General features: G+C 41.1%; 1 protein-coding gene across 4 annotated transcripts in view; it reads right to left on the bottom strand.

Moving 5' to 3' along the window:
- Nucleotides 1-4,267: 4,267 nt before the first annotated feature.
- The window catches only part of KIF1B (kinesin family member 1B), a 174,933-nt gene continuing 152,208 nt past the window's right edge, over nt 4,268-26,992 (bottom strand). For all 4 annotated transcript variants that reach the window (XM_072608820.1, XM_072608816.1, XM_072608817.1 and 1 more), the window contains 11 exons: nt 23,955-24,069; nt 22,650-22,783; nt 20,443-20,504; nt 18,706-18,851; nt 18,015-18,254; nt 17,249-17,320; nt 11,232-11,353; nt 9,880-10,029; nt 8,340-8,532; nt 6,196-6,314; nt 4,268-5,607 (listed from right to left, as the gene is read on the bottom strand). In XM_072608820.1, the coding sequence (XP_072464921.1) occupies nt 5,565-5,607; nt 6,196-6,314; nt 8,340-8,532; nt 9,880-10,029; nt 11,232-11,353; nt 17,249-17,320; nt 18,015-18,254; nt 18,706-18,851; nt 20,443-20,504; nt 22,650-22,783; nt 23,955-24,069 (1,396 nt within the window). In that variant the 3' untranslated portion in view covers nt 4,268-5,564. The remainder of the gene's footprint in view (nt 5,608-6,195; nt 6,315-8,339; nt 8,533-9,879; nt 10,030-11,231; nt 11,354-17,248; nt 17,321-18,014; nt 18,255-18,705; nt 18,852-20,442; nt 20,505-22,649; nt 22,784-23,954; nt 24,070-26,992) is intronic.

Genomic DNA, 26,992 nt, shown 5'->3' with positions numbered 1-26,992 from the left:
CCTCATGGAAGAGGGCTGAAGTGAGAAGCAGAAGACTCACATCTGAGCCGAGCCACTGACTGCTTGGGTTACCTGCACTTTACTTCTTAGGCCCTCAGTTTCCCCATCTGGAAGATGAGATCAGAATAATAGCTTTGAGGTCCCTTCCAACTCTAGATCCTTAATCTTCTGCTAGACAACATCCATGAGCACTTGGTGAATTGGAAACAAGGGAGGGAGCAGAAGGGTTTGCTGTGAGGATGTGCAGGGCATTATCTTTCTCATAGGGGCATTAGACTAGACGGCTTCTTACATTCCTTCCCCTTCTAAATCTTGTGATTCTACTGTCTGACCCAAATACTTTTGAAACAATGTGGGAACTTGTGGGAAACAGGATCATATCTATTCACCATCTCTAGGAGATGGCCAGACATTGCTTTGTTCCGTTAAATCAACAGAGTTCAAAACTTATGTCCAACAGATATAGTCTAGCCCTCGGAGGATCAGTACTAGGTATCCTGATTTAGTCCCCAAAGGTACGTATACTCTCTTTGAGAGTAGGACTTTTTGTTGAGTTGTTTCAGTCCTGTCTGACTCTTCATGACCCTATTTGGGGTTTTCTTGACAAAGATACTGGAGTGGCTTGCCATTTCCTTCTCCTGCTCATTTTACAGATGAGGCAACAGGACAAAGTGACTTGCCCAGAGTCACACAGCTAGTGTCTGAAGTTGGATTTAAACTCACAAAGATGAGTCTTCCTGATTCCATCTACTAGGCCAGTTATTATTTTCTATTATTGCTTTTGCCCTATCACTATTTTCTGAACATAGTGGATGTTCTATTAATTTAGCTGTAGGAGTGATAGTCCCAAAACAACACGTAAAAACCTCTGAAGAATCAGAAGGACTAACAAGCAGAACACTCAGGCAGAAACAAGACAAATGCCCCAGTTTCTGACCCATGACGATTCATGGAGTGGGCACATTGATCTTCTAAACAACAACAAAGAAAGCTATGAAGGAATGCATGGTGACTTGGGTCAGGTGAAAGGATGGCCGTGGAAATCAAGGTAAAAAAACCTGTGACACTGCCTCAGTGTGGGAACCGCAGAGTAAGTCACACCAGGAGTCTGAATGCACTGGTTGTACCTTTATTAATTGACCTCGTTCACTAACAGTTCCATGGTGCAAGGTTACCATACACAGTTATTCAACGTCTGCATTGCACATCTAAGGCTATACAGCAAATGAATCAGAATTAGTACAAATACATGAACTATATTTACATTTTGTATACTGAAGCCCCAAACATCAGATATATTTACAAAATAAAACATGAAATGAAAATCTGAAATTAATAATGTACATCATTGCTAATGTGCTTGATTCCTTCACTGGGGAGAGATCCATTTGCAAAGTATTGGTTCAAGAAGGCCACTTATGCTTTATGGTTTTTGTTGTCGGATAAGAGGATGGCAGTGGGATATGGGCGTAAGGGTAACAGCATTTTTAGCAACATCTAAAATACACAAAACACATGAGTGTTGATGGAACAACGAAGGTCAATGCCAGATGTGAGAAAACAACACGGCAGCAAAGGTGTGGCAAAACACCAACATTCCTCTAGCTTTCCATCTGAGCACAGCTGTTTGGTTGTAGGTTTTGGAGAGAAACTTAATATCAGTTACAGAAGTTTTCTTTTTCTTGAATAACTGCCAGTTTTCCTAAATTTCTTACAGGGCTTGGACCAAAATTTCATAAATGGCCTTCTGAACAACAAAACTCTCTCTTTACTGAACAGCTGATGTTTCTCCTGTTTAACAAGGAAGCACAAAGTTAATACATTCCCAGTACACACGTTAATGGTTTGGAACATTGGGTAATTAATTAGTAGCCACAGTGGACAGATGTGTATACAAGTTAGAGTCCTGTTTCAGATACATTCATCCAGCAAACATTCCGAGAACAGCAGCATTAGTCTCTTTCTAAGAAGCAGGTTAACGACTGGCCTTTAAAAAGAGAACAAAACTAAAAGGAAAGGCAAAGGCCCACAAGAACGGAAAAACTGGTGCTATACAATAGAAACAAGGTGGTGGCCAGGCAGTAGGAGTCAAACGTTGAACACCAATTAGTGCTAACCTCTGGATAAGCCTTTATTTCCAGTCTAATGTGCAATTAATTACAGGTGTGTAAATATACAATACATTACAAAACAAAATTAAATATCCCTGTAAATTAGATAATAAGCAGCAGGCAGCAAAGTCTTTGCTTTGAAATATGTGCCAGGAAAGTCACTATTTTTTCGGTCTGAAAAAGACCTTTTACAATGATTTTATTTCCCTTCCCCTTATCTTAGGATAGAAAAAAAAGTAAAGTGTTAGGTTAATTCATAAGATTTATGTAGCTATAGAAAAGCCACAGATGTCATGTAGTGGTTGTTTCTTGGCTGGGAACAATCATTTTTGATAAAATGAAATAATTTTTAAAAATTCAATTGAAGAATTCCAGGTCATTACTGAAGATACGTGTTCTGGCCTACTTGCCTACTCTGTGCTGGTGGCCCTGGTCAGTGGGTTGGCTGGCCCCTGGCATGGTCCCTGCCCTGAGAGCTGGCTGACTCCCAAGCAGGCTGCACAAAATCAGGTAGCATTTTTGAACACGAGCTATTGCTTTCTTAAGGGGAAGGAGGTGTGAGAAGATAAGAGGGGACAAGGAAAGAAGAGGAAACAGTGTCTAGTTTTTAACTATCACACATTCCCCTTTAATTCTTAGGGTGTTTTTTTTAAAGGATCTAAGGCTAATCAAGATTGCCTTGTGAAAATCTGAACAGCAAGTAACTTAGAATCACTTTGCATTTCCACCAGTGTGACTGCAGTTGGATTGGTCTACTCAGAGCATCATATGGCAGTCGCTGCTGCTAGACCTACTTCCTAGGAGTGGTGCAAGTCTACTTCCTCAAGTCCAAGTCTCTAGACACGAAGGAGACACAGAAGCTGTGCCCGACAGCCAGGTGGGAGGGGGGGCCAAAGTAGCTTCAGTGGGGACAAGAAGCCATACGCCTGTCCTGGTCCCCACTGCAGGATGGTGCCATTCCTCTTGCTTTCAAACACAGGTCTCTTAGCTGTGATCAGTATAGGTATATAACTTAGTTAACTCATCTGACGTACCCAAAGCAAAGACTTTCCCAACTAGTTTTGTTCTACTTAAAAAACAAATCCAAAACAAAACACAACTAAACCCAAGTCACTTGAGTGTGCCACATGATTTTCCTGCCTCTCAGCCTTTTCACTCACACCTATGACAGATATGTCCCCTTGAGTTAGGCATCACAATAGCCTCAGCCTTATCACGCAAGGCCTAAGTGAATTTCCTCTTTGTTCTTCATTCATCAGTAAGCCAGATGAACTTCAACCCAGGAAGCCGTCCACAGCATGAGCAGATCCTGGTTTGTACCACACCAGGACTTCATGTTGTGTCCATTCCAGACATAACAAAGAAACATCTGAGTGCAGTAAAAATCTCACAAACAGCTAACAAAACAAATGAGATAGGAGGGTTTCAGCTCTTTCCAGTTAAGGTAGAAAGATAGGGTCCACCATGTCATGATTTCTGCCTTCCTGTTTCTCTTGCACCAAGCTCTCAGACTTGCTCATCCTCTTACCTGCAGGGCAGCTCTAGTGGATGAAGCAAGGGAACTCAGTGTTGAAGGGATGAGACCTAATTGTGGGATGAACAAGTCTGTGGAGAAGGCAATCTGAGCTCCCATAGACTTCTCTGGCTGCCACGATCATAATCTATCTGGGCCCTGTTGGGGAACGCCATCAACCTCAAGGCTGCAATCTCAGTGCACAACCTTCAAGTGTGGCTACAGTAGAAGCGAGTGCAACTTTGGAAGTACAGGAGGGCAAAAGAATCTCCAGTCATCTTATAAATCAATTGAGGTAACCTGGAGACCTTTGTAATCTTCAGTCATTTCTGTATAACTCAGTGGCCAATGAAAAAAACAGATAGGATAAGAAGGGCAGTGCACTGGCCCTCTAGGGACCATCCCTCCAAAGCAGATGAAGTTGCCTGATGCTCTTATTCAGTAGTAGCCTTTTCCTTTCTCAGTAGGGAGTCCCTTCTTTTCTATCTAGTAAGACCCCTTAACTCTCTAGGGAAGAAAGGCAGAGAGCAGGAGGGACAAGAGAATATAAGGGAAGGAAAAAGTCTGACACAGTTCAAACTCATGAGTTGAGGCACACATTGTCTTCTTTTATATGCCCTTATTTACGCACACACACAGACACACAGACACCTCAGAGGAGATTTTGTTTTGGCCATCTCAACTCAGGGACCTGCAAAATAAAGCTAGAAGTACATATGGATACAGAAGGAGTATACTTCCTCTTCTTGGATGAAGGCCAGTGGGACCAAATGTAGGGAATCTTGATTACCACTCTTTTTGATGGTAGTTTTCTTGGATCAATGATGACTTCACCAATTAACAATTATAATATTAATAGTATTATTATTATTCATCACAAATGAAATATTCCTCCTTTTTGGCTAATTCTCATACTTCAATGCATGGATTCCAAAGGGCAACCCCAGTAACATTACTAGTGCTAAGGTGGTAAGTTTCAGGTCCTAGTCAATCAACTTTCCTTCTTAATCTGATGTCCTACAGGGATTGTATTTTTCCAGCTGCATGGGACTTACAGGGAGTGATGACTTGGTAGAACTCTTGTCTAATTGTTTCCACCCTTGTGGTTGGGACCCTAATGGCATAGTGACATGCAAGCTGACATCTCACAATCCTTACCTGATGCCAACAGTAGAGCCACCTTCCTTTAATGGAGAAAGCCACTGCTACAAGCCTACTGAAAATAATTTTCTCCCCAACCTTCAACTAAACTATCAGAGAATCTCATTTCAAGTGAGCTCCAATTAATTCTCAGAAAGAGTGAAGTGTTCAATTTTCATCATAGCCGCTTTGTCTGGAAAAAAACTTAAGGATAAACCAGAGCCAGAAAAGGAAGAAAAACAAAAAACAGAGAAAGCAATCGAACAGTGGTTTCTGGCAAGAGTAAGGCCCCTTATCCAAGTCACAAAGGGGCTGGATTCCTTCTCCTTCCAGTAGGTTTCAGGTCACTGGGTAAACTGTAGTGACCTCCCCACAAATCAGGAAAGGGGAAGAAAAGTCATAAGCAGTTTTCAACGACAGACTAAAATATCCAAAGATAGCAGTACAGACGCCAAAGGTGGTCAGAAGAACTAACCAATAATCCAAAATGAACACCCCTACCCCAACAAAAAAACCCTAACAAAAAAATTTGGAGATTCATTGAATTCCCTCTTTTTTTTCCATTTTTCCTTTTGTTTGACCACATGCTACTAGTAGTATTCTCAGTAAAGGAGAAATGAAAAGAGGACAGCGCAAGAAGGGTTGGGGAACAAGAGGGCTAGAAAACTGCATGGTGGGGAAGGAGCAGGAGTTAAGCCACAGGAGCACGTACAAGGAGAACCATCAAGAAGCACAAAGAGAATGAGCAATGACCCTTTCTCTCCATCTGAAGGTGAGGGAGGGGGCTCTTCAGCATCTGCTCAGTACTTCAATGGACCTGTGCGTCTTCGAGAGAGTTTTGACCTATAAGAGACAGGAAAAAATCCTAAGTTAATTGGATTGCAGTTCTGTCCGCTTCCTGCCTCTCTTCTGTGACTCACGCTTGGGGCCTCCTCTCTCAGGGATCAGAGCCAGGGATTTGGGCCTCTTGGACAGAAAGCCCAGACTATTACAACTTCCTCCTGCACACTTAGTGGGAATAGCTTTTTTAGGAAGTGCCCCAACATAGGGCTGAACAACAGTAACTCCCAGACATGGACTTGTGATCCAAACGCTGGTATAAGCAAAAATAAAACAATCTGAAATCTGACTCCCATTCCATGCCTGGAGAAAGTCTAAAGAACAGTAATGAAGGTAATGAAAGAAAACAGAGAAGGTGCAAATGAGGTTTGAGGTGTACATAAGAATAGGGTATGACAGGATAGGTCTCACGGGGAGTGCAGGCACCTCAAACTCAGGCTATTCAGCTTCAAATATTAAATGATTTTTCTCCTTTTATATCAAATTTGGTGAGCAACTCTTAGTAACCACTTCCCACTTACAAATGCTGATTCTCTTAGGGCTTCAAAACTAAATGGCAGAAAGGAAAGACAGGAATGTGCCATTTTTTACCGTATTGTGCCAGCAAGGAGTGGGTTAAAGGCATATAACCAGTCATTCATGTCTTTATCATTGATGGCCTGCAGAAGGACGCCGCGGTGCTTTGTGAATACAGCAAAGGTGTTGGACGTCTAGGATAAGCACAGAGAGTAAGAGAGTTAATAACAAGATGAATAATTTTCCAGGGTTTTACATTCTTACCAAATACGTTCACCAGGAGGCAGCAGGGTACCACAGACACAGGACTGGAACGGGACTGCAGACCTTGTCAGGAGCCCGTGCTAGATACCAGAGTGGACACGGCCAGGGGCGGGCAAGAGACTTTTATCTTGGAATGTCAAGTTCCAATTGGGAGCTCACAATAATATTTGTACTATCCTCTTTATGGGGAGAGGAAAGGGCTTTGAGAAAGCACAAGGTAATATATACATGTTGGCCATTATTTAGTTTACGTTGGTTTTCCACAAAGGCAGATCTTTTCCATATTTCTCAGATGAAGAGACTGAATCTGAGGACAGTTAAGTGGCATGCCATAGGCCCCCTGCCCTTCAAACATGGTAGTACTGGTCCACATTCAAACTATGTTCTGGTTAATGCAGGACATCTTGACACCTTTTCCAAGCATTTGGCACTCCAAAGGATTGGTGATCTCACTAAGATGGGCAAGTGCTCTGATGATACAGATTTACAGATTACAAACCACGTGCCATCATGCCCTCTGTGCAGCCAGCTTCAGCTCTAGACTCCCCAAGCTGCTGCCTGGGCCTTCCATCCAAGGGCCCTGTTGTCATGTCTGGTGACTGGTATTTTCAGGCCACTATTTCAGCAAAGCCTCAGCTATCAGGCAGGCTTCCTTTCTCTCCTTATGCCGTGGCCATTTCCTCTATTCCTCCACCCTCTGCCCAGCTTCACCTTACTGCTCTGGGGGACCTTCTGTCTTGGAGCCTTGGCTCTTCCCCCACCATCATTTTCAAGGCCCAGACACATTCTGACTAAATGCCTTGTCTTGGCCTCAAGTGTACCCTCTCCCCTTTCAACCCCTTTTCTACTTATGTAACTAACAACCACAACCAAAGCAACTCTAATGCCGTAATTCTTGAAGGAGGAGAATTACTGTCCCTCTGCTCTTTTGTGGTCCCACACATGATCCCACGACATGTGTCGGTTGTCCATAAGTTCCCTGAGGGCAGGGCATGTCTTTGCTTTTATATTTGTACTCCCCAGGGTTTGACATGTGGCTTAGCATATAGAAAGGGCTTAATTAATGACTTTCCATTCATGCCTGCCTACTCATGTCTTCTCACAGGTTTTTGTCAGAAGGTCCACTTCTGGCTGGTTTCCTCTGATTCTCTTGAGACTACTACTGGGAAGTGTGAGCTGTCGTGCTCTTCACCTTGCTCTCACCATGTGATCAGCCCACATTATTTTTTGAACATATATTTCTTTTATTACATTTTTTACAACACTTTATCCAGCCTAATTTCTGGCTTGCAATGTGTTGCAACCTGCTTACACTCATCACATACTTCACCATTGCCCTTGAAGGGATCCTTGGCTCCAGTTTCCAGGGGCTTGCAGCCTATGCCTTCCTATGCCTTGCAGCCCCCTAACATCCCCCAGAGACTACTGATATTAGAAGGTCTCTTTAGACAGCAGCTTGGGATCACCACTGAAAGTTCCCAAAGGCAATCCAGACTGCTCTCCTTCCTATTCTGGGTCCCATTCACCATTGGTCTGCAATGGCTGTGCGAGGTGTCTAGATCAATGGAGGAGTGCTACAGGTTATCCTGTACAACACAGTCTGGAGAAAAGGCAATCTTATTTTTTTCTAAGTGGGCAGTAAGACCAAACTCAACATTTTCACTAATTATAGATTTCATTTAGGAAGATCTGCCTTGTTCTAGGGCTTGTTGCAGTCTAATATCATTCACCAACAGAGACATCTGGAGGATCTCAGTTTACAGGGACTCCCTTTTGGATGTGGATTCTGTAGTGGCTCTTCTCCACAACATTTGCAGCGAATGAATATCTCCCTGGCTGGTGCCTTGATTCAGCTCCACAGACAGAATGTTTCAGAAGGAACAGTTTCCTGTGCTACAGAGAATACACAACTTTGCTCGTGTGTTACAGGAGAAACAAGATATGTCAGCACTGACCTTCACCATTGCCTGCTGGTCTTCACTGTATTCCACTTGGGCTGTAGATAAATTAATGATTCCTCGCTCTACTGGATCCTTGTCACTATTGTAGATGAATACATATGGACGTCGCACCACTACAAAATGTTTAGCCCAGTTGCTGGAATAGGGTTCCTTAAAATGGAGGTACCCCTTCTTAGAGACCACTGAGCTGAAAGACAACAGGAAAAGTTAATTCCCAACAAATAAGAGGACATCAGCCAAGGTTACACACAGATATGTATGGCTCAATTGACTTAGAGTTAAAACTGACTCTATGCGTTGTCTTCCCCAATTACAATGAAAGTTCCTTGAGAGCAGTGACTGTCTATAAGTTTTCTAATTATATTCCCCAGTAATAAGCACAGTGCTTTGTCTATAGTAAACATTAATTTTTTCATTCATTCACTCATTCATTCATTCATTCAATATTCATTCATTCACCCATCCATCCAGAACAGGTAAAAACAGGCAAATGGGTCATTTAGGCAATCTTATCTACTCCTACATCCTTAACACAGAGAAAACTCTGTGCAGGTGACTTTGAAATCTAAATCTTTACCCCTAACTTTCCTTAAAGCTCCAATCCTAGATTTCTGACTACTTGCTCTGTATATTTCTATCTGTATGCCAGAACAGCACTTTATTCTCAAAAAGTTCTTAACAGAACGCAACTTCTCCCTAAAACTGTTTTCTTCTTTTTTTTGACACCATCATCCTAATGATCAACAAGACTTTAAACTCTGCAGTCATTTTTGATTCATTCCTCTTTCTTGCCACAAATAATTAGTTTTCCATTATTCCCTCTCATTATAACCACCCTAAAGTATCCTGGCCTATGACAGCCTTCTGACTTCTCCCCCTTCTTGCTCTCCATATGATCTTCCTAACGGACTGCTCTGATCATGTCCTCACTTGTCTACTCCATACTTCTCCTGAACAAAGTACCCTTATTTCAGCAGCCAAGACCCTCTTTGTTTATCCTCATTTCCCAGTCCTCCCCATCTGGCACTCTAGGCACCAGCTACGCTGGGTGACCCCTCAGCCTCTAACCTTCATCCCAGTTATTTCTAGGTGGACCTAGAAAGAACACTTTGACTCCTGACAAAGTCTCTCTCATTATCCCAAGCCTACACTGTCCTTGACAGACCTGTTCTTAGAGCAGAGTAATCTGTATACGTGTCTTTTCAGCTACTTGAGATGTTCTGTTTTCTCTTTACATGCCCAATTTCTCCCATAGTGTTCTGCACATATTAGTGGTTAATACATTTTTGATAAATTGAATTTAGGTAAGAAATTGCTCCCAAAGCAGCTCATAGGGAAATATAAAACTCCAGCCCTCTTCTTCTCAAAGCAGCAAATGTAGAGGGTTTAAGTGACCTCAGCTGGAGACCTTTCAGAGCAACAGCAACCCCTCCTGAAGTCTATCCACCTTATGCTGAAGGGCAAGCAGGAAAGTCTATGGGATGATTTAGTCCTCATCGCCAGAAGCCTTGTACTAAAAAATAGACCTTCTTACCCAGGTCTAATTTCTTCAATATCTGGAACGAGGTTGAGGAATTCATTTTTCCCAGCTCGAGCCAAGTAAGGAGTCTCCACTGTTGGGACCAACTGGAACTGTTCCAAATCTGGGCAGGGACTAGAAGCCCGAGAGTTAGCTTCTGGGGTCCTTTAAAACAGGGATTGAAATACGAGATGTAAAATTGAAGTTACTTCTTATTTATTTTCATGAAAATCTGAAGGTAATGTTATGCATTTATTTTGCAAAATATTACGTTGTGAAAAACACAATCTATCTCAGTGTAACATTATGATTTAGAGGTCCTCCAAATAATTTTGGAGAGCTGGAAACAATCTCATGGAGCAGTTTAATTTCCTATTCAATCAGCATGAATTTTTAGAAGCTGCATTAACAGGCTAATTGAGGGCCTACAACAATGTTCCATCATATTACCACAGTATATTTGCTTATTAATTTGTACTCTTTAAAGCATTTCTCTGTTAATTGCATCCCCTCATCTTATTCTGCAAATCCTCATGACCAGAAAGTACTGCAAATAATGCATTTCAAAGTGGAATTTTAAAAACAAAAGAAATTCCCTAAATCTACTAATGTCACATGAGAGAAAACAACTTAAATTAAATGGAGAATTCAAATAGCTGCTTGAAAGAGATTCTTCCATTTCTTAACCATTCTCTTCTCATTCCAAATAGTCTTTTAAAAATAACATAGTGCAACTCATCCAAAAGGAACCTGTCTGGAAGAATATAACATTTGCTCACTGTGGGTGTAGACTTTAATTCTTTAATTTGCAAACTTTGCATGAATGGTCTTAGGACAAGTGTGATACTATACGTTATTGTTTCAGTCATTCAGTTATTTTTAGTTGTATCTGACTCTTCATGACCCCATTTGGGGTTTTCTTGGCAAAGATACTGGAGCAGTTTGCCATTTTATAGATGAGGAACTTGAGGCAAACAGGGTAAAGTGACTTGCCCAGGGTCACACAGCTAGTCAGTGTCTAAGGCCATATTTGAACTCAGATCTTTCTGATTCCAGGCCCAGCACTTTATCTACTTCGCCAACTAGCAGCCCTTTTCATTTTATAGGATTATCCTATATATTTTTTTCTATGCAGCATACAAAATTTATTTTAGACAATGATATTTTTTTCTAATGTACAATTTTTTTTTTACACAAGAGATTACAAGTTAGAAGAGAAAAGGGAAAGAAGACAAAAGAAGGGCACTTTGGAGGCAACCAAAAGGCATGCTTTAAGATAGAGAATCCAGCAGCTGCAATAAGAAGGAAACCAGTCATTGCCATGTGACACCCAAGTCATCATCTCCAAGTGGGTAAGTGATACCTACTTCTGGTCCCCTGAGCTGCACCTTGAGTCTACCAGAGAGGGGCAGGTAGATGAAGGGGTGAGGGTGGCACTGCTGAAACTGGACACTGATGGATCTCGCCCAATTGGAGAAATATCAGACAACTGCAGACACAAACAAAACAGGATAAGTTAGATTATGGCAAAACATCTGGAAAGCAGGGGAGGAGTTTAAAGTTGCCCTAAAAAAAAATCAAATGCTAGAATTTGAAGGATTTGCTTTTATAACTTAAAAAGAGAATTAAATTACTTAATCAAACATTCAACAAGCACTTATTAATAAGGACCATATTTTGGAGGAGGAAGGAAAGAGGGAGGGAGAGGGAAGAGGAGAGGGGAAGAGGAGAGGGGAAGAGAAAGAGAGAGAGAGAGAGAGAGAGAGAAGGAAAGAGGGGGAGAGGGAGAGAGAATAAATACGTGGAACTTAAATACTTGGTAGTTAGGGAGAATGGGCACTAGGAGGCTTCAAGAAGGAGGATGCTGGAGATGTGTATTGAAGAAATGAATACAATGAGAAGGAAAGAAGGAAGTTGTCAGTGGGAAAGCCAGCGCAAAGACACAGAAATGGGAGATGGAGGAGAGAAAAGCAAAGTTTGACTGAATTGCAAAGCATGGTCAATAAATCAGGAAAGAGAGGTTGGGGCTGGGTGATGAAAGATTTGAGATGATTCTATTGGTAGCAGAGTACAGGATAGACTGGAGTGGAAACAGACTTGAGGTAGGGAGCCCAATTAGGAAAATGTTACAATAATCCAGGAAGGAGGAGGGCCTGAATTAAAGCGGTGGCTATGTGAGTAGAAAGAAGGGGTTAGAGGTCAGAGAAGTTATGGAGCTAGGAAATGACAAGAACTGTCAGCTGATTAGATATGTGGAATGGGGAGAATGAGAAGTCTAGGATGACGCCAAAGGTATAAATGTGAGAGACTGGAATAATGGTAGTTTCTTTGACAAAAAGAAGGAAGCTTAGAAGAGGGGTGGATATTAAAGATACTAAGTTGTATTTTGGACATGTCAAGTTTGAGATGCTTACAGGACATTCAGATTGAAATGTTGAGATACAGAAGGATGGGAAGAGAAGTGAAGTGAATAAGCATTTATACAGTGCCTACTATATGTCAGGTATTATGCTAAATACTTTACAAATATTGAAGACAAGGTAGCTGGTGCAAGGATGATGGTCTAGGAAAAAAAATGAGGGGTAGTGGGAATGAAGGTCATGGAGAGGATAACAAACTGGTGTTAAGGGTCATAAGGCATAGGTAAAGATAGAATGATAAAAGATTATCAGATAAAGAAACTGGAGTTCATGGAAAAGTAAAAAAGCCTGAAAGGGAGAGGTCAGATGTGTAGGAGAAAAATTTTGTCATGAAATTCCAGCGTATCCAGGAGGAGAAGGCAGCCCATACTGTCAAATGCAGTAAGATAAGGACTGAGAAAAGATCCTTAGATTTGGAAATTAAGAAATCAATGGTAAAGAGTAGTTCAACTGAGTGGGGAGGGCAAAAGCAAGATTCCATCTCTGACTCCTCTTGTACTCCCTTACATCTCCAGTTTACTGCCAAATCTTGCTTCTTCAGCCTTCACGCTATCTTTTGTCTACGCCTCCATCACTCCCCTTCCAACCACCCCAGCCACCAAGCTAATTCAGGACTTTGGCACCTCTTGCCTGGACTATTACAATAGGCTTTTAGCTGGCACTGCTCTCTCAATACTCTATGAATTCCAATTCATCCTCCATTCAGTTGCCAAAATGGTTTTCCAAAGGATATGAACAGGAAATTCTCAAAGGAAGAAATCTAGGCTATCTTATAGCCATGTGAAAGAAATGTTTCAAATCATTACTAATTAGAGAAATGCAAATTAAAGCAATTCTAAGATTCTTACCCCATTGGCAAAGATGACAAAAAGGGAAAATGATCCATGTTGGAGAGGCTGTGGTAAATACACTATTGATAGACACATGAATAGGCACAACTACTTTGGGAAACAATTTGGTATCAGGCTCAAAAAGTTAATAAATATCGTGGGCTCTGTGACTTAGCTATACCACTGCTAGGCCTAGATCCAAAAGAGATCAAAGAAATAGGAAAAGATCCTCAGAGCAGCTCTTTTTTTTTGGTGGAAGGACTAAATAAATTGTGGTATGTGAATGATAAAATTATGCTGTAGGAAATGAGGGAAGAAATCATTTCAAAGAGGGCTGGGAAGACATGTACAAAATGATTCAGGGTGAAGTGAGCAGAAGCAGAACATGCTACACCATAATGTCAGTATGACGAAAGTGAATGAAGTCAGTAAAAGGAGCAGAACATAAAAATGTATGCCATAACAACCTCACTGTAAAGATAGAGGCAATGACCACCCATGATTTCAGAGGGCTGATGAAGTAAGCTCCCCACCTCCTGACAGAGGGTGGACCTTGGGCTGCAGAAGGAAACACTCATTATGGGGGAATTTGTTTTGCTTGAATATGCACGTTTATGACAAGGAATCTGTCTTTCTTTTTTTGATGGGGTAGGGCAAAAGAGGAAGAATATTGGTTTCTGTTCATTTAAATAAAACACTTTACAAGACAGAGAGGTTGGAGGTGCTGCTACAGATGGGGAATACTGCATGCATTGTCAGAGGTCACTGTATTGTGGACCAAATGAGATAATAACTGTAAAGCAGTTAACAGAGTCTGGCGCATAGTAAACATCAGATAAATGTCAGTCATTATTGTGAATTTTACTTAATTGTATTATTTTACTACAAGAGAGTTCTCATAGACTGGGAGTAATCTGGAAATGTTTATAATGTAAAAATAAAGTCAATTAAACTTAAAAAAATAAAGTGTATGTCTGACCATCACCTGCTTGCTTCATGAACTCCAGTGACTCCCTGTTATCTTACCTCATAAACATTCTCTGTGTGACATTTAAAGCTCTTTATAACCTGACCTCTTACACCTTACAGCCCTCCATGTACCCTATGATCCAAACCATTTAATATGGTTAAAAAAAGAGAAAAGTCATTGAGTGAAATAGGTTAGATAAGCAAGAAGCAGAAGCAATCAATAACAGGAGGAAGCAAAGAGACAGCATTTGGCAAAAACACTTACTATGAGCACCAGGCCCCATGCTAAGCACTCTGCACACAGCTAATGCCAACCTCATAATAACCCTGGGAGGAAGATGCTAGTTTTAATCCCCATTTGACAGCTGAGGAAACCAAGGCAGACAGAGTGAAGTGGCTAGACCAGGGTCACACTGCTATTAAGTGTATGAAGCTGGATTTGAACTCAGGTCTTCCTGTCTCCAGGTCCAGGGCTCTGTGCCCTGTGGTGCCTCCTAGCCGCCTCTAGAAAACATGAAGACGAGGGCAAAATTTGCTGTTTTCTTAACTGGGGTATGTGAGAAGAATATATACACACAAAGAAGGAGTAGGGGAAGAGAACGTTCTAATAAATCTCACTCTTCTCTGAAACACCCAGGGGAGGGAGGGTTGAGCAGGGTCTGGCCTGAAAAGCCTCCAACTCTACAAAGAAGCAAGAGTGATGTTGAGAGTGGGGGAGTTGGAGAGTGAAGAGGGAGGATAATACTGTGGAGGGAAGAGCTGAGAGTAAATCCTGATGTGAGATTTAAAAGGCAAAAGAAAAAAAAGCAGAGAAGGGTAAGAGAGAGAGCCCTCAGTTGGGAATGGTGAACAAACAATGGAACTGGACAGCACCATGAGCGATAATCAGAGACAATTTCAGAGAACCCAGGAAACGTGAACTGACGTGGAACAACGTGAGCCGAGCTAGGACAACAGTACAAATGAGGACAATAACATGGTAAAGAAAAACAGCTCGCCAAGACGTCTACTCTCTTTTCTGGTATTAAGTTCAGCATTAAAAAAAGAAAGGGAAGAAAAGAAGACAGAATAAATGAAGGGGGTTGGATTCAGCGACTACTAAGGGCCCTTCCAGCTCCTCATCTATGATCTCTTGACTCAGAAAATGCATGTTTCTAAGGAATCCAAAGCTGATTTTTCTCACGCAGTGATTTCACAATAAGATCTTACAACCCCTTATTTTCCTTTAAGGTTTGGCTTCGGAGATACCTCTTATATCAGAGCTTCTTAACCTTTTTTTCATCCTGCATCCCTCTGGCAGTATCTGGGGAAGCCTACAGAATCCTGCTCAGACTCAGTTTTAAATACACAAAACAAGATACATAGGATTACAAAGGAAACCAATCACACTGAAATACATCTATTTAAAGACTCTAAAAACAAGGTCATAGACGCCTTGAGTTCACTCCTCTGTCCTGTGTGAAACCTTTCATGATGACCTCAGCACACAGTCAGTGCTGTCTCTCTCCTGAAAATACTGTGGACCTACTTATCTGTGAGCATGTTCTTATCATGTACTGTGGCCTACCGCCCCCCCCCCCCCTTTCCACCCCCTGCCCCCGTGTGGAATGTAACCTCTTTGAGGGCAGGGATGGTTTTCTTTTCATCTCTGCATCTCTCATGCCTAACCCTCCCTATACAGGAGGTGCTTATTAAGGGATCATTGAAATGAATAAGATTTTTCACCTCTTTTTGTTGTAGGTGGACAAACACTTCCCTCCACTAAGGAGGTAGCAATACCTTTTCCCAAGTCCCTCAGTGAGGTCCTTATTGTGGGTTGAGCAATCAAAGCTCCTGGCCTAAAAATATAGGAATGAATATGAGGAGTCAGATGTATCGTTAATGTATTTTTGCTTAATTATGAGAGAGGACACAGGCAGGCACAGCTAGTATTGTGAGTGTTTGCTGGTGGAAAGACCCAGGGGTGGGGGTGGGGAAGAAGGCTTGGGAAGGGCTTTATGCCCTGCAGTGCTAATGTGTATTGACTTCCCGGTTACTATGATGGATTTGACTTTTTGTCTGTTAAACTTGTTTGCTAGATTTGTTTCCTGCAGGCTTAGTACCCTCTACTTGCAGATGCCTGATCACTTAAGTCGGATGTCACCCCCCTGTCCATGACTATGATGTGTTACCGCTGGACCTGGTGTTGACCAAGCTCCAGATGCCAGCTAAAGAACTGATCTCTCGAATGGGACCTCTTGGGGCAAGGATGGCTCTATGTCCAATTTCAGCAGGAAGCATCTATGAAAGAAGAGACCTTCGCCCCCTACCCCAAAATTTTAGGTCTCATTAGTTCGAGGGGATAATGATGGGGCGCTTGTGCTCAAGCCCCAACCTAAGATATTGTTTTATGTGCTTCTTTTGTGTGACCCCTGCTATACTGCTGTAAAGTTCTACTGACACCAGTTATCTCATTGACCTACATAAGGGTGGAGCAGAGCTGGGAGGAAGTTGGTGAGAGCAGTTAGGGTGGAAGAGAGGACACAGGTAGGCATAGCCAGTCTTGTGTTGTTGTGTTTGTCCTTTGTTGCCAAAGAAGACCATGCCATCAGAGAGATGATGACGTGACTTGCACTTGACTTCATTTTGAGTGAGGAAGGGCTGTGTAGGTCACCAGCCTCACTTCTCCAGAGTCATCTGAATCCAGGACCAGCTATTCATCAGGATGACTGGAAATGATCCAGGATGCATTGGGAGATCTTGAGCCCTTTAGGCCAAGATCTATTTAGGCTAGTCTTGTGAGTGTTTGTGGGAAGGCCCCAGCTAGGGGGGAAGGCTTGGGAATGGCATTGTCCCCTGCAGTGCTAATGTGTATTGACCTCTTGGTTACTATGATGGATTTGGCTTTCTGGTGTCTGAATAAATGTTTTTCTTCTGCCTTCTATATGTAGAGTCTGTTATGCTTTGCGATTTATAGCAGCTCTTTTTTTTTTGTGCGTGCGATTCACAGTCGTTGGGGTTGTGAATATTGCCTTGGTGATATACCCCTTACAAATACTGATATGCCTAATTTAAGGCACTATAGCAGGAATTAAACAGGTAATTTGGGAGACAGAAAAGGAAGGTGAGCTGGAGAAAAAAAGTCATTACTATATTATTATGATAAGCGTTAAGCAATTTGCTTACCTTACAGTCACTGATGCTACTGTGCACCTGGTTAAATTCTCGGTTGAAAGTGTGGGTGAGAAGTTGTAGGCACTGAAGAAGAGATACAAAATAAAATTCAGAAGATCCCCAGACACATAACGAGAAACAGGAAAAGTATAATTATTCAAGCCCATTCATAAGTAGTCAGAATAACCAGTTACAAATTTACTGACATTACAGGAAGAAAAACACCTCCCACAACCTTCTACCTTGGCTAGGACAAGGAGGTGTCTAATAGTGTCCACACTCTTGGAATGCCTCACTCTCCCCAACAATACCCTACTCTTCTCCCCCACACCTCCTGCCCTGGTCAGAAACCTTTCCTTTACTTCCCTCATGCTCAGCCTATTTTGTCCTTGAGTTACTACTGCACAGGCTCTCCTTGCCAGACCCCTAACTCCATGTGGTTCTCTCTCTCACACTGCTTCACAGAACTCACTGAACACAGACAGTATTTAATGAACAGGGAACAAACGTGGCAAGAAGGAAAGAGCTGCACATGGAACAGGAACAAACCAGAACCATCAACACTAAATGAAGCAGTTACTGTTAGTTCTCAGACCCTCCTATTTTGAACAAAAAGCAGCGTACTGACTCAAGCTTTAGAACAAGATTCTCTGATGAGGAAACCATTGAGGAGACAGAAGGTAATAAACCAGGTACTATGAGTAAAAAAGGCAGCTCTTGTGAGAAAACACTCCCTTCCTAGTCCCCAACAACGTCAGGTTACAAGGCTGACTGGTACCTTGGTAGCCAGTTCTTTCTCCCGATCCACTAGACTCTCAATGTCAGCTGAGTCATAGCCACTGCTCTCACTTGGTGTGACTGCACTCTCCAAGGTGGTGGTGGAGATTTGAGAAGAGATGCTGGTGGATGTGCTCAGGGTCCCACTGCTGAGGCTGGGAGATAGTGAATCACTCAGGGACTTGGGGATGCTATCACCAAGCTTCTCACGGAGGAGGAGGAAGTGACGAGTCTTCTCTACCTAAAAACATCCATGCAAATGTCAATGACTAGGAAACAAAAGAGGTACAAGAAGGGATAATATACCAACCACAGAATAGCCTTTACTGTTCTAAAACTTAAGACTGGCTACCAATTTGGATAGAAAATGGTCATAATTTCCCCTCCTGGATCATTGCCTTGCCATGCCAGAGGGGCTTATGCAGCTCCATGAGACTATGAACTATGCCATGGAGGGTTACCCAAGATAGCCAGGTCATAGTAGAGAGTTCTGACAACAGGTAATCCACTCCAGAAAAAGGCAAATCATTCCAGTATCTTTGCCAAGAAAATTCCATGGACAATATTAAAATGATAAAAGAGATGACAATGGAAGACGAGCCCCTCAGGTCGGAAGGCACCCAATATACTACTGGAGATGAGTGGAGGATAACTACAAGGAGCTTCTCAAAGGGGCCCCAATCCTCTGATACCTCATGGAGAAGCTCTAGTTTCTCCAGTTCCCATTGATGCTCAAGAATAAGGCTGTCTCCTCTGGGTCGCCAGCCTGCTAGATTCTCTTCTCCCCGGACATATGCCACAGATGTATCCAGAACTTTTCTTCTTCTCCTTTGCATACCTAAAATGGAGAAAATAGAAACATTTCAGAAGAACACATCTTTACTCCACAAAAAAATTAATGCTCCACTAACTCATCAATCTGTGTTCCAAAACTGATTTCCATAGACTTGGACTTTTGCAAATTCTATTCAGCTTCTCCCAACCCTCCTCATCCTCACAAAAAAGGAAGAAAGAAAATCCTGCATGTTTTAATTTCAAATTTTACTCTCCAAGACATTACCTAGCCCACAATCGATTGTGAAAAGGTGAACTCATTATCACACTACTGGTGGAACTGTGAATTGGTCCAGCCATCTTGGAAAGTAATTTGGAGTTATATTCCCTAATATACCCTTTTGCCCAGAAATTCCACTGTTAGACCTAAAGAGGGAAATGCTAAAAAGAAAGAACTAACACATCAAAATACTCATCCTTTGCAGAACTTTTGAAGTAGCAAAGAAGTAGAAGCAAGCAGATACCCAGTGACTGGGAGGGTGGCAGACTAAGTTGTGCTACACAGAGGTAACGGAACATGACTGTGCTATGAGGAAAAGAGAAGTGTGGAATGACTTCTATGAACTGATCCAAAGTGAAGTGAGCAGAACCAGGGAAAGGATATTCAATGGCTGTGACAATGTCAATGAGAAGAGCCAACAAACAAGCAGCTTAGTGAAATCAAGTACTATGAAACTGGAATGACCAAGGTGGGCCCCAAAGAAAGGAGAGAAGGGGAGTCTCCCCTAGTTTCTTTGCACAAATTGAGGATGCTGTGTATGAGGCACTGTATGTTTTGTCAGACTTTTTTGATGTTTACATCGAGTTGCTTTCTTTCCCTCTTTTTTATTCTTTGTTAAAAGGGTTTGTTCTCTGGAAGGGGGTAGATATACAAAAAGCCTCAATAAAAATGTAGATTAACCCTCCCCACCAAAATCCTCTCAGTACTGCTATTAGGACTTAATTTCAAATCAATGGCTTCATTTTTTTCTGTATTAACCAAGTATATGAAATTCTGGTTTCTACTTAAACATGTTTCCTATGGAAGTAACAATCCACTAGTGATTAAAAAGTTCTCATTCATTCAGCTAAGCCCCTCTTGCTCTCTCTGATACTATTTACAGAGAATGTGAAGATTTCCTTAGTCCATGTGGCTAGTGATAAAAAGAGATGAAAGCCATCAACTTATACCAAAATATATGCTTTGATAGAAGTTAGAAGACACTTTAATCTTTCTAAATGGTACTGATTCTTTTTGGTTTTGTGATATCTTAATGTGGTGTCAATTATCTCCAGAGGAGTCAATTTTCCAAAGCAAGTTCATTTTAATTCACTTTTAATTTCTGAGTTACTGCAGCATTCTACGCATCATGTTGTCTCAATGATTTTCAAAATTGTGTTGCAGTAGAAGAAACAAAAGGGAAACCCATCATCACTCTCAACAGAATAACTTCTGAGAAGATCCGTTATGACAAAATAAAATTTCTGTTGTGACAATTTTTACTTTTATCCCAAGTGAATGTTTGCTAGCTTTCTGGAACAACAGAACTCTACCAACATGTGTTTGTAGCACCCGTGAGTAAGCATAATACCACACACAAACGGCAACTGCTTACCAGGACTGCCTGTGTCTGCCATTTTGCACAAACTGAGTTCATAAATTCCGGTTACACGGTTTCTGTTTAAAAAGAAAACAAAGCAAAACAATCCCATCAATTTTCATAATAGAAATATGAAAAAACATAATTTTCCTTTCACATAAGATGTCAGTTTACCCCCCTAAAGATGATCACTCATCTCAAAGACAACGAAAAGCACCTTGGAAATAATAATGCTGTTTGCATAGAATTTTAAGCTATACAATGTATTTTACCCTAATAACTATTTGAAATAAGTAGTGTGATTACTGTTATCTCTACTTCCCAGATGAGGAAACTGAGGCACAGAGTGGTCAAATGCCACGTCTACAGCTGTAGTGGAGCCTTATGTGTTAGAAGGAGGCCAGGGACCTTGATTTTGATTCTTGGAAATATACTAGAATGTATTAACAAAAATATAGGGAAAATTTTAAAAAGAAGGTAACGGTCACAAAGAGTTATGCAAAATCATTTATTAAATGCTTTCTTTGTGCAAAATATTGAGGCTACAAATAGAAAAGGAAGACAGTACCTACCCTCAAGAAGATTTCCTGCATTAGACTGTGAACCCCTTGAAAGGAGATACCATCTTTTGCCTTTTTTTTTTTATCCCCAGTGCTAGCACAGTGCCTGATACACAGTAAGTGCTTAATAAATGTTTACTGACTGAATGACTTTCAAATGGAGAGAGAACGAATATAGGAAGTTCCAACGGTAAGTCAGAAAAGTCTGGTGTTCATTAGCGTGCAGTAGCAAGATAGATGGTACTACATCTTCTTTAATATATTTCCATTCTAAAAACCATAACCTATTTCTGATAGTGAACCATTTGAAGATGTGAGGGACTCTGAAGTGAAAAGGACTTTCCTCTTGATGACTTTAGTTCTGTGGCTTCTAAGGAGGCAGGAGTTAAGCACCTGTAGAAGCAGCTGTTAGATCACATTTCCACAAAGGGTGCTTTGAAGCAGGGTCAATAGTCTGGTTACCACATTTTTTTCTGGGCCTCTTAGGCTCAGAGTCCCAGGCTGCATCTATCAGGGTTCTAAGGACCATCATTTTTAGAGTCTGAATATTAAAATATAACTATTGGTACAGTAGTGTGGGATCTTTGTCTGTTAACCAATGAGTTATAGTCATAGAATTTAAGAGCTGGAATGGACCTCAGAAGGCATCAAGTCCAACACATACCTAAAAAAAGAATTCAGTTAAATATACTGGATAAATGGTAATCCAGTCTTTGTATGAAGATTTCTACTGAGGAGAAACCTGCTACTACCTGAGAGAGCCCGTTCCACTTTGGGATGTTTGTCCTTATTTCAGGTCTAAATTTGCCTTTGCAACTTCTGCCCATTTACTTCTAATTCTGCCTTCCTGGTTAGACAACAAGTCTAATCCTTCTTGAAGGCAGCCAACATCCCTGAATTTTTCCTTCTCTAGGCTAACCACCCTTAGTTTCTTAATTGATCCTTATTTGGAATGAACAGGGTCTTTTCACAGTCCTGGGTGCTTGCCCTCTTCCAGATGCTCTCTAGCTAATGAGTGTCCAATTAAACTGTGGCATCCAGAAATGAAAAGACTCCTTCAAATGACTATCGTTTTCTTATTCCTGGATGCCATTCAATACAGAATAAGACTACATTATGCTATTCCTGGATGCTATTCAATACAGAATAAGACTACATTAACGTTCTTGCCTGTCACATTACAATATTGATTCATACTGAGCTTACCATCAGGCCACTAAAACCTCCAGCTCTTTTTCAAACTAATGGCTATCTACTTCGCCCCCCTATTGTACTTATGAAGGTGATTTTCTATACCCATGTGTAAGACTTTCCTTTTACCTCGAATTCTCCTTACTACCACTCTTCTACTGTCACCACAAAAAAACCTTTTGTATTTTTTTTGGTTGGTTTCACAGTACACCACAGTTAAAAAATATGTGGCCTTTGAACTTCTGAGGAACCTCTCTACATTTAGCGAAACCATTTTTTAAATGGAAGCATGCATGTAAATTTGGTTTTCAAAAAACTATTTTAGAAATTATCGCATTAATTTATCAATGATTAAAATGGACTGTGTAGTACTAGCCTTACAAAACCATATTAAGGGAATATTAGAATGAAAAGGAATAGAATTTAATTATTTCATGAAAAATTTGGACTGGATCATTTGTAAAAACTTACGAGTCTGGGGATTTGGAGTAGCCACTTCCAAACAGGCTTCGAAGAGAACGTGGTGGTGAGATCTTGGCATCTCTTGAATAGAAGACCATACAAACATCCTTAGTGATCACAGCTGGTTGAATGCAATGGTCAAGCTGGAAGCAGACAAAAGTATTCTAAGGACTGAAATAAAGGCATGCTACATAAAATTAATTAGTGGTGCTTAAGTACTATAGATGGAAAGTTGTATTGAGACAAGTTTTAATCTTATGGGGCAAGAGAAGATTTTACAATGACTCTTCAAACACATGGTTAGATTCTATGTAGTATATCTCCCATTAGACTGCAAGTGTCTTGTAGTTTTTCCCTTTCTGCCTCTAGCACTTTACTCAGTGCTGGGCACACAGTAGGAGCTTAATAAATGTTTGATGACTTGACTATAGCAATGTTCTTGGTAGCCCATCAGGATAGATGCGGAGACTAGGCATTGACTTTGGGCATATCTACAGTTTCACAATCTGCCAATTCATTCAGTTAATCAACATGTATTTCCTGAGTGTTTACTCTGTACACATCACATGTATGCATTGTACCTTTCAAATGTGTCACTGTTTTCAAATTATTTTCAGGCTGTTTCCATACAGAAACTAGTCTGCAGCCAATTACAGGCTCAATCCACAACTCTAAGGACACATTCTAAGAAGAATAAAGTTTCAATTATAATAAAAGTCAAGAAAATATAATAAAAAACTATAATAAAAATACAATAAAAAATAATAAAAGTGGCCTTGAGGCCACATGTGGCCCTTTAGGCCCTCAAGTGTGGCCCTTTGGCTGAATCCAGACTTCACAGAACAAATCCCCTTAATGAAAGGATTTGTTCTGTAAAACTTGGACTCAGTCAAAAGGCCACACCTGAAGACCTGGAAGGCCACATATGGTCTTGAGGTCATAGGCTCCCCATACCTGTGACCTATACCTGTGCAGAAGCTGCTTATCATTTTGGAGAACTATCCCAGGGCTGAAGAGATTAAGTGATATGTCCCACTGCTAATACATATCATAGGGATAAGACTTGGAGCCAGGTCTTTCTGACTCCCAGGTAGGCCATGACATGACACTTCCTTTGATCTACTACACCCGGATCAGTCATAGCAGAAAGCAACCAAACCAAGCTTTAGGATGTGGTAGAAAAGTAACAGCACAAAACCACAGTCCAACACTTCTCTTAGCATTTACAGCTCTTGTGATGCAGTGTATCAGGTCTGAATATATCTCCAGTAACCAAGACCTAACAATAAACACAAAAGGTCAGGACCCTCTCACCTCTAGGTAGGCAGACAGGGTCATGTAGATCTTTTCTCCATAGGGTGTCACTCTGTTCAGCAAGAGCGAATTATGCAAAGAGCTGTCCCACACAGCCTCAAAACGATAGAAGGTCCTAAAGTATGCACAAAGAGGCAGAGTGATTCAAGGGAACCTATAAGCACTTAGGATCAAGAAACATCACCTGTTAACATCACCTGTAAACATCACCTTAACATCTGTTAAGATATGATTTTATGATATGTCCCAGGGGAATGCCTCCTAAAACCTTCAGCTTATTATTTAGCAAATGGTCCTTCAAACACATCAGAGCATGGCCCTAATCCCAGCAATGTTGAGGAGCAAAAGTTATATCCAGATCAGCATTAAGACCCATTAAATTATTCTTGGTCTGAATTCAGCTTGTCTTACTCCTATGAGAGAGATAGAAAGATCTGGAAGATTAACACAAATGTGGGGAGGGGAGGGGGATCGAGGTGTGGGATGGGGGAGTGAGGAGAAGAAAGAATACATGAACAGCTCTTAACAAGAGACAGAAACAAATACTCAATTTGTAAGCTCTAGTCATATATCTCTAGGGACTAACTAACATGACGTTCAGTTCTCTTGGGCCTCAGAAAAGTTAAGAAGGGGTCTCTATTCAATGGGCTTTCCAATGACAATTATATTTTGGAAGATTGATAAAAGTAGGCAATATAATTTAAATACAGAAAATTATCTTTTGAGAGTCAGCATCAGATAGTAGATAAATACTGGGATAGCACTGATCCCGTGCTGCCTCTGACGTACACTAGGTGTGTAACCCTGGGCAGGTCATATGTATAATAACCTTTTCAGTGCTCTAGGACTACAAATTGCAGAGCAAACATGAATCTGCAAATGAATCACATGATAAAGGAAATTCTTCTCTAGTACAGCCCTGTAACAACAAAACTATAAGACTGGGTAAAAAAATTTTTTCTTAAAATACTCAGTCTTTGCTGGTGGAACTAGCAAGAGAACATCATAAATGCCAAAGAATTCACTCTGAAACTCATTGACTGATATAATAAAAACTGTACTAACATGAAACTTTGTTCATTAAAGACACTAATGAACAAGTTCTCATATCTCTTTCCTACGGGGAAAACTGAGTGGTCCTTACTGACCTCTCAATAAAGGACTTAGAAGAGAGTTTAAGTACAGAGCTTCTGGGTGGCTATAAAAAAGAAGCCTTTTCTTTCCCACACTTGGACACAACTATTTAGCTTTCAACTTCTGCCAAAATCTCACTTGTAGCATTTTACTGAATATTACTGTAAGTGTGGAAATTGACCCTAATTCATAAAGTTGTCTTCTATTTCTTGAGTTGCTAAAGTTTAAGTCCCAGAGGAGGATTCTGATTCAGGACTCAAGAATAAGGTTTCCTGAAGAGGTCTCCACAAAGATAAATTACTATATCCTTTCAGAGAATTCCTTCATACCTCCTCCCTGACCTATGACAGAAAAATCAAAGAAACCTCTACCTGGTCTTCTGATGCAATAAGTCCTTGGCACTGCTAGTTAACTTTTCTAAATACTTTTGCTTTAAACATGACTGTAAAAGAGGCTTAGAGTCCTCAGTTTCTAGATTTTCACAGCAATGTGGTGGTGCCTGATGACTGCATTTTGTAACTGCAGCTTCACTTAAAATTCTTCATGGATCACTGCAATATACTCTGTCTTTCTCTTGGAGAGACAAGGCAATGAAAGTAAAGGAAAAGACAACACAAAGGGAGGAGGCGGATAAGAGTATGAGAAACAAGAATGAGGAGTGAGGGTAGAAAGGGGGAGGGGGATAAGGGGGAGAGATGGGGAGAGAGGGAGAGAGAGAGAGAGAGAGAAGGAATCTAACAAAGGAAAAACCAAAGTCTCTGTTGAATAAGCCTTTTACTCAATTAACCATTGTTTACGGCCAAATTCTACTCTTTTACATGGTTCAGGATAACTCAAATTTAATGAAAGTTTCAGTTACGCCCAAGTAATCCAGGTTAACACAATCTCTTTTGACTTCCTGTATTTCATATCAGAATGGAATATTGCTACGATGACTCAATGTCATAAATTCTTACGTTACTATATTTAATTTGTAATTGGCTACATTAGTTTCAACACACCTAGTCTGGTTATGTTTAGGGTTGCTAGGTGGGTTACATGATTCAAAATGAGTGAGGCAAAAGCTTCTGGTTCACACAGGAAAACTACGTGGCATTTCTGTAATTCAGGGTCAATTTCTGAGCTTACATCAAGTAGAACAATAGGGCAGAAGAGTCAGGGCAAACACACCAAAGAATTGTGGAAGTATTTGATGCCTCCTAATGACGAATGAGAACCTTCCTTTCAAGTAGGCCCCTCTGTATAGTGTCCCTTTGGGGTAAGTGTTTTCAGAGCCTGCAGCATGTCAGTTCAAGTGCAAATGCTATTCCTTCCTAGATGTAAGCCTCTGAGAAGGTCCCTTTCTGTTGGAGAGATCCTGTGAGAGCCTAGGTAAAGAGGGATTGGCTCACCTAGCTTCTGAGGGCTCTTTTGAGCTCCAACTTAATGGAGATTCATTTTCTTTGGAGGTTAGAGAGATTGCTGGGGTAGAGGGGAGGAAGGGAGAAGAGAGAAAGGGAAGAGGAAAAGAGAAACAAAGAAGCATGATAAATTAACAGTTTTAGAGTGTAGCTTACAACGGTCCTCCTGGAGATATTTTTAACCATGCCAGTATTGTTGAAAAAAATGTATGGCCTCCTAGGGAGAGCAATCATTCTCTTCCCTTGAGTTTGGAGGTTAGCTTGTGTTTCCTAAAACTCTCATGACTTTAGAGGCACACCTAACAGATTTCTCTGAAAGGGGATCATGAGAGGTTATTCTAAAATGAGAGCACAACAGAGAATGTATCAAACTACTAACCTACATCAAAGGTTAACTGGGAGACAAGCCAATATATTTACCTAATGCAAAACATCTGACAGCTTAAGCAATGGATGCTTGGACTCCCCCTTTCCTAGATTAGGCAAAACACAGATATGGAAAGT

This window comes from Notamacropus eugenii, chromosome 5, assembly GCF_028372415.1.
Source record: "Notamacropus eugenii isolate mMacEug1 chromosome 5, mMacEug1.pri_v2, whole genome shotgun sequence".
Taxonomy (NCBI): Eukaryota; Metazoa; Chordata; class Mammalia; order Diprotodontia; family Macropodidae; genus Notamacropus; species Notamacropus eugenii.
Note: the sequence above shows the minus strand (reverse complement) of the source record. Positions and strands in the feature narration are given on the sequence as shown.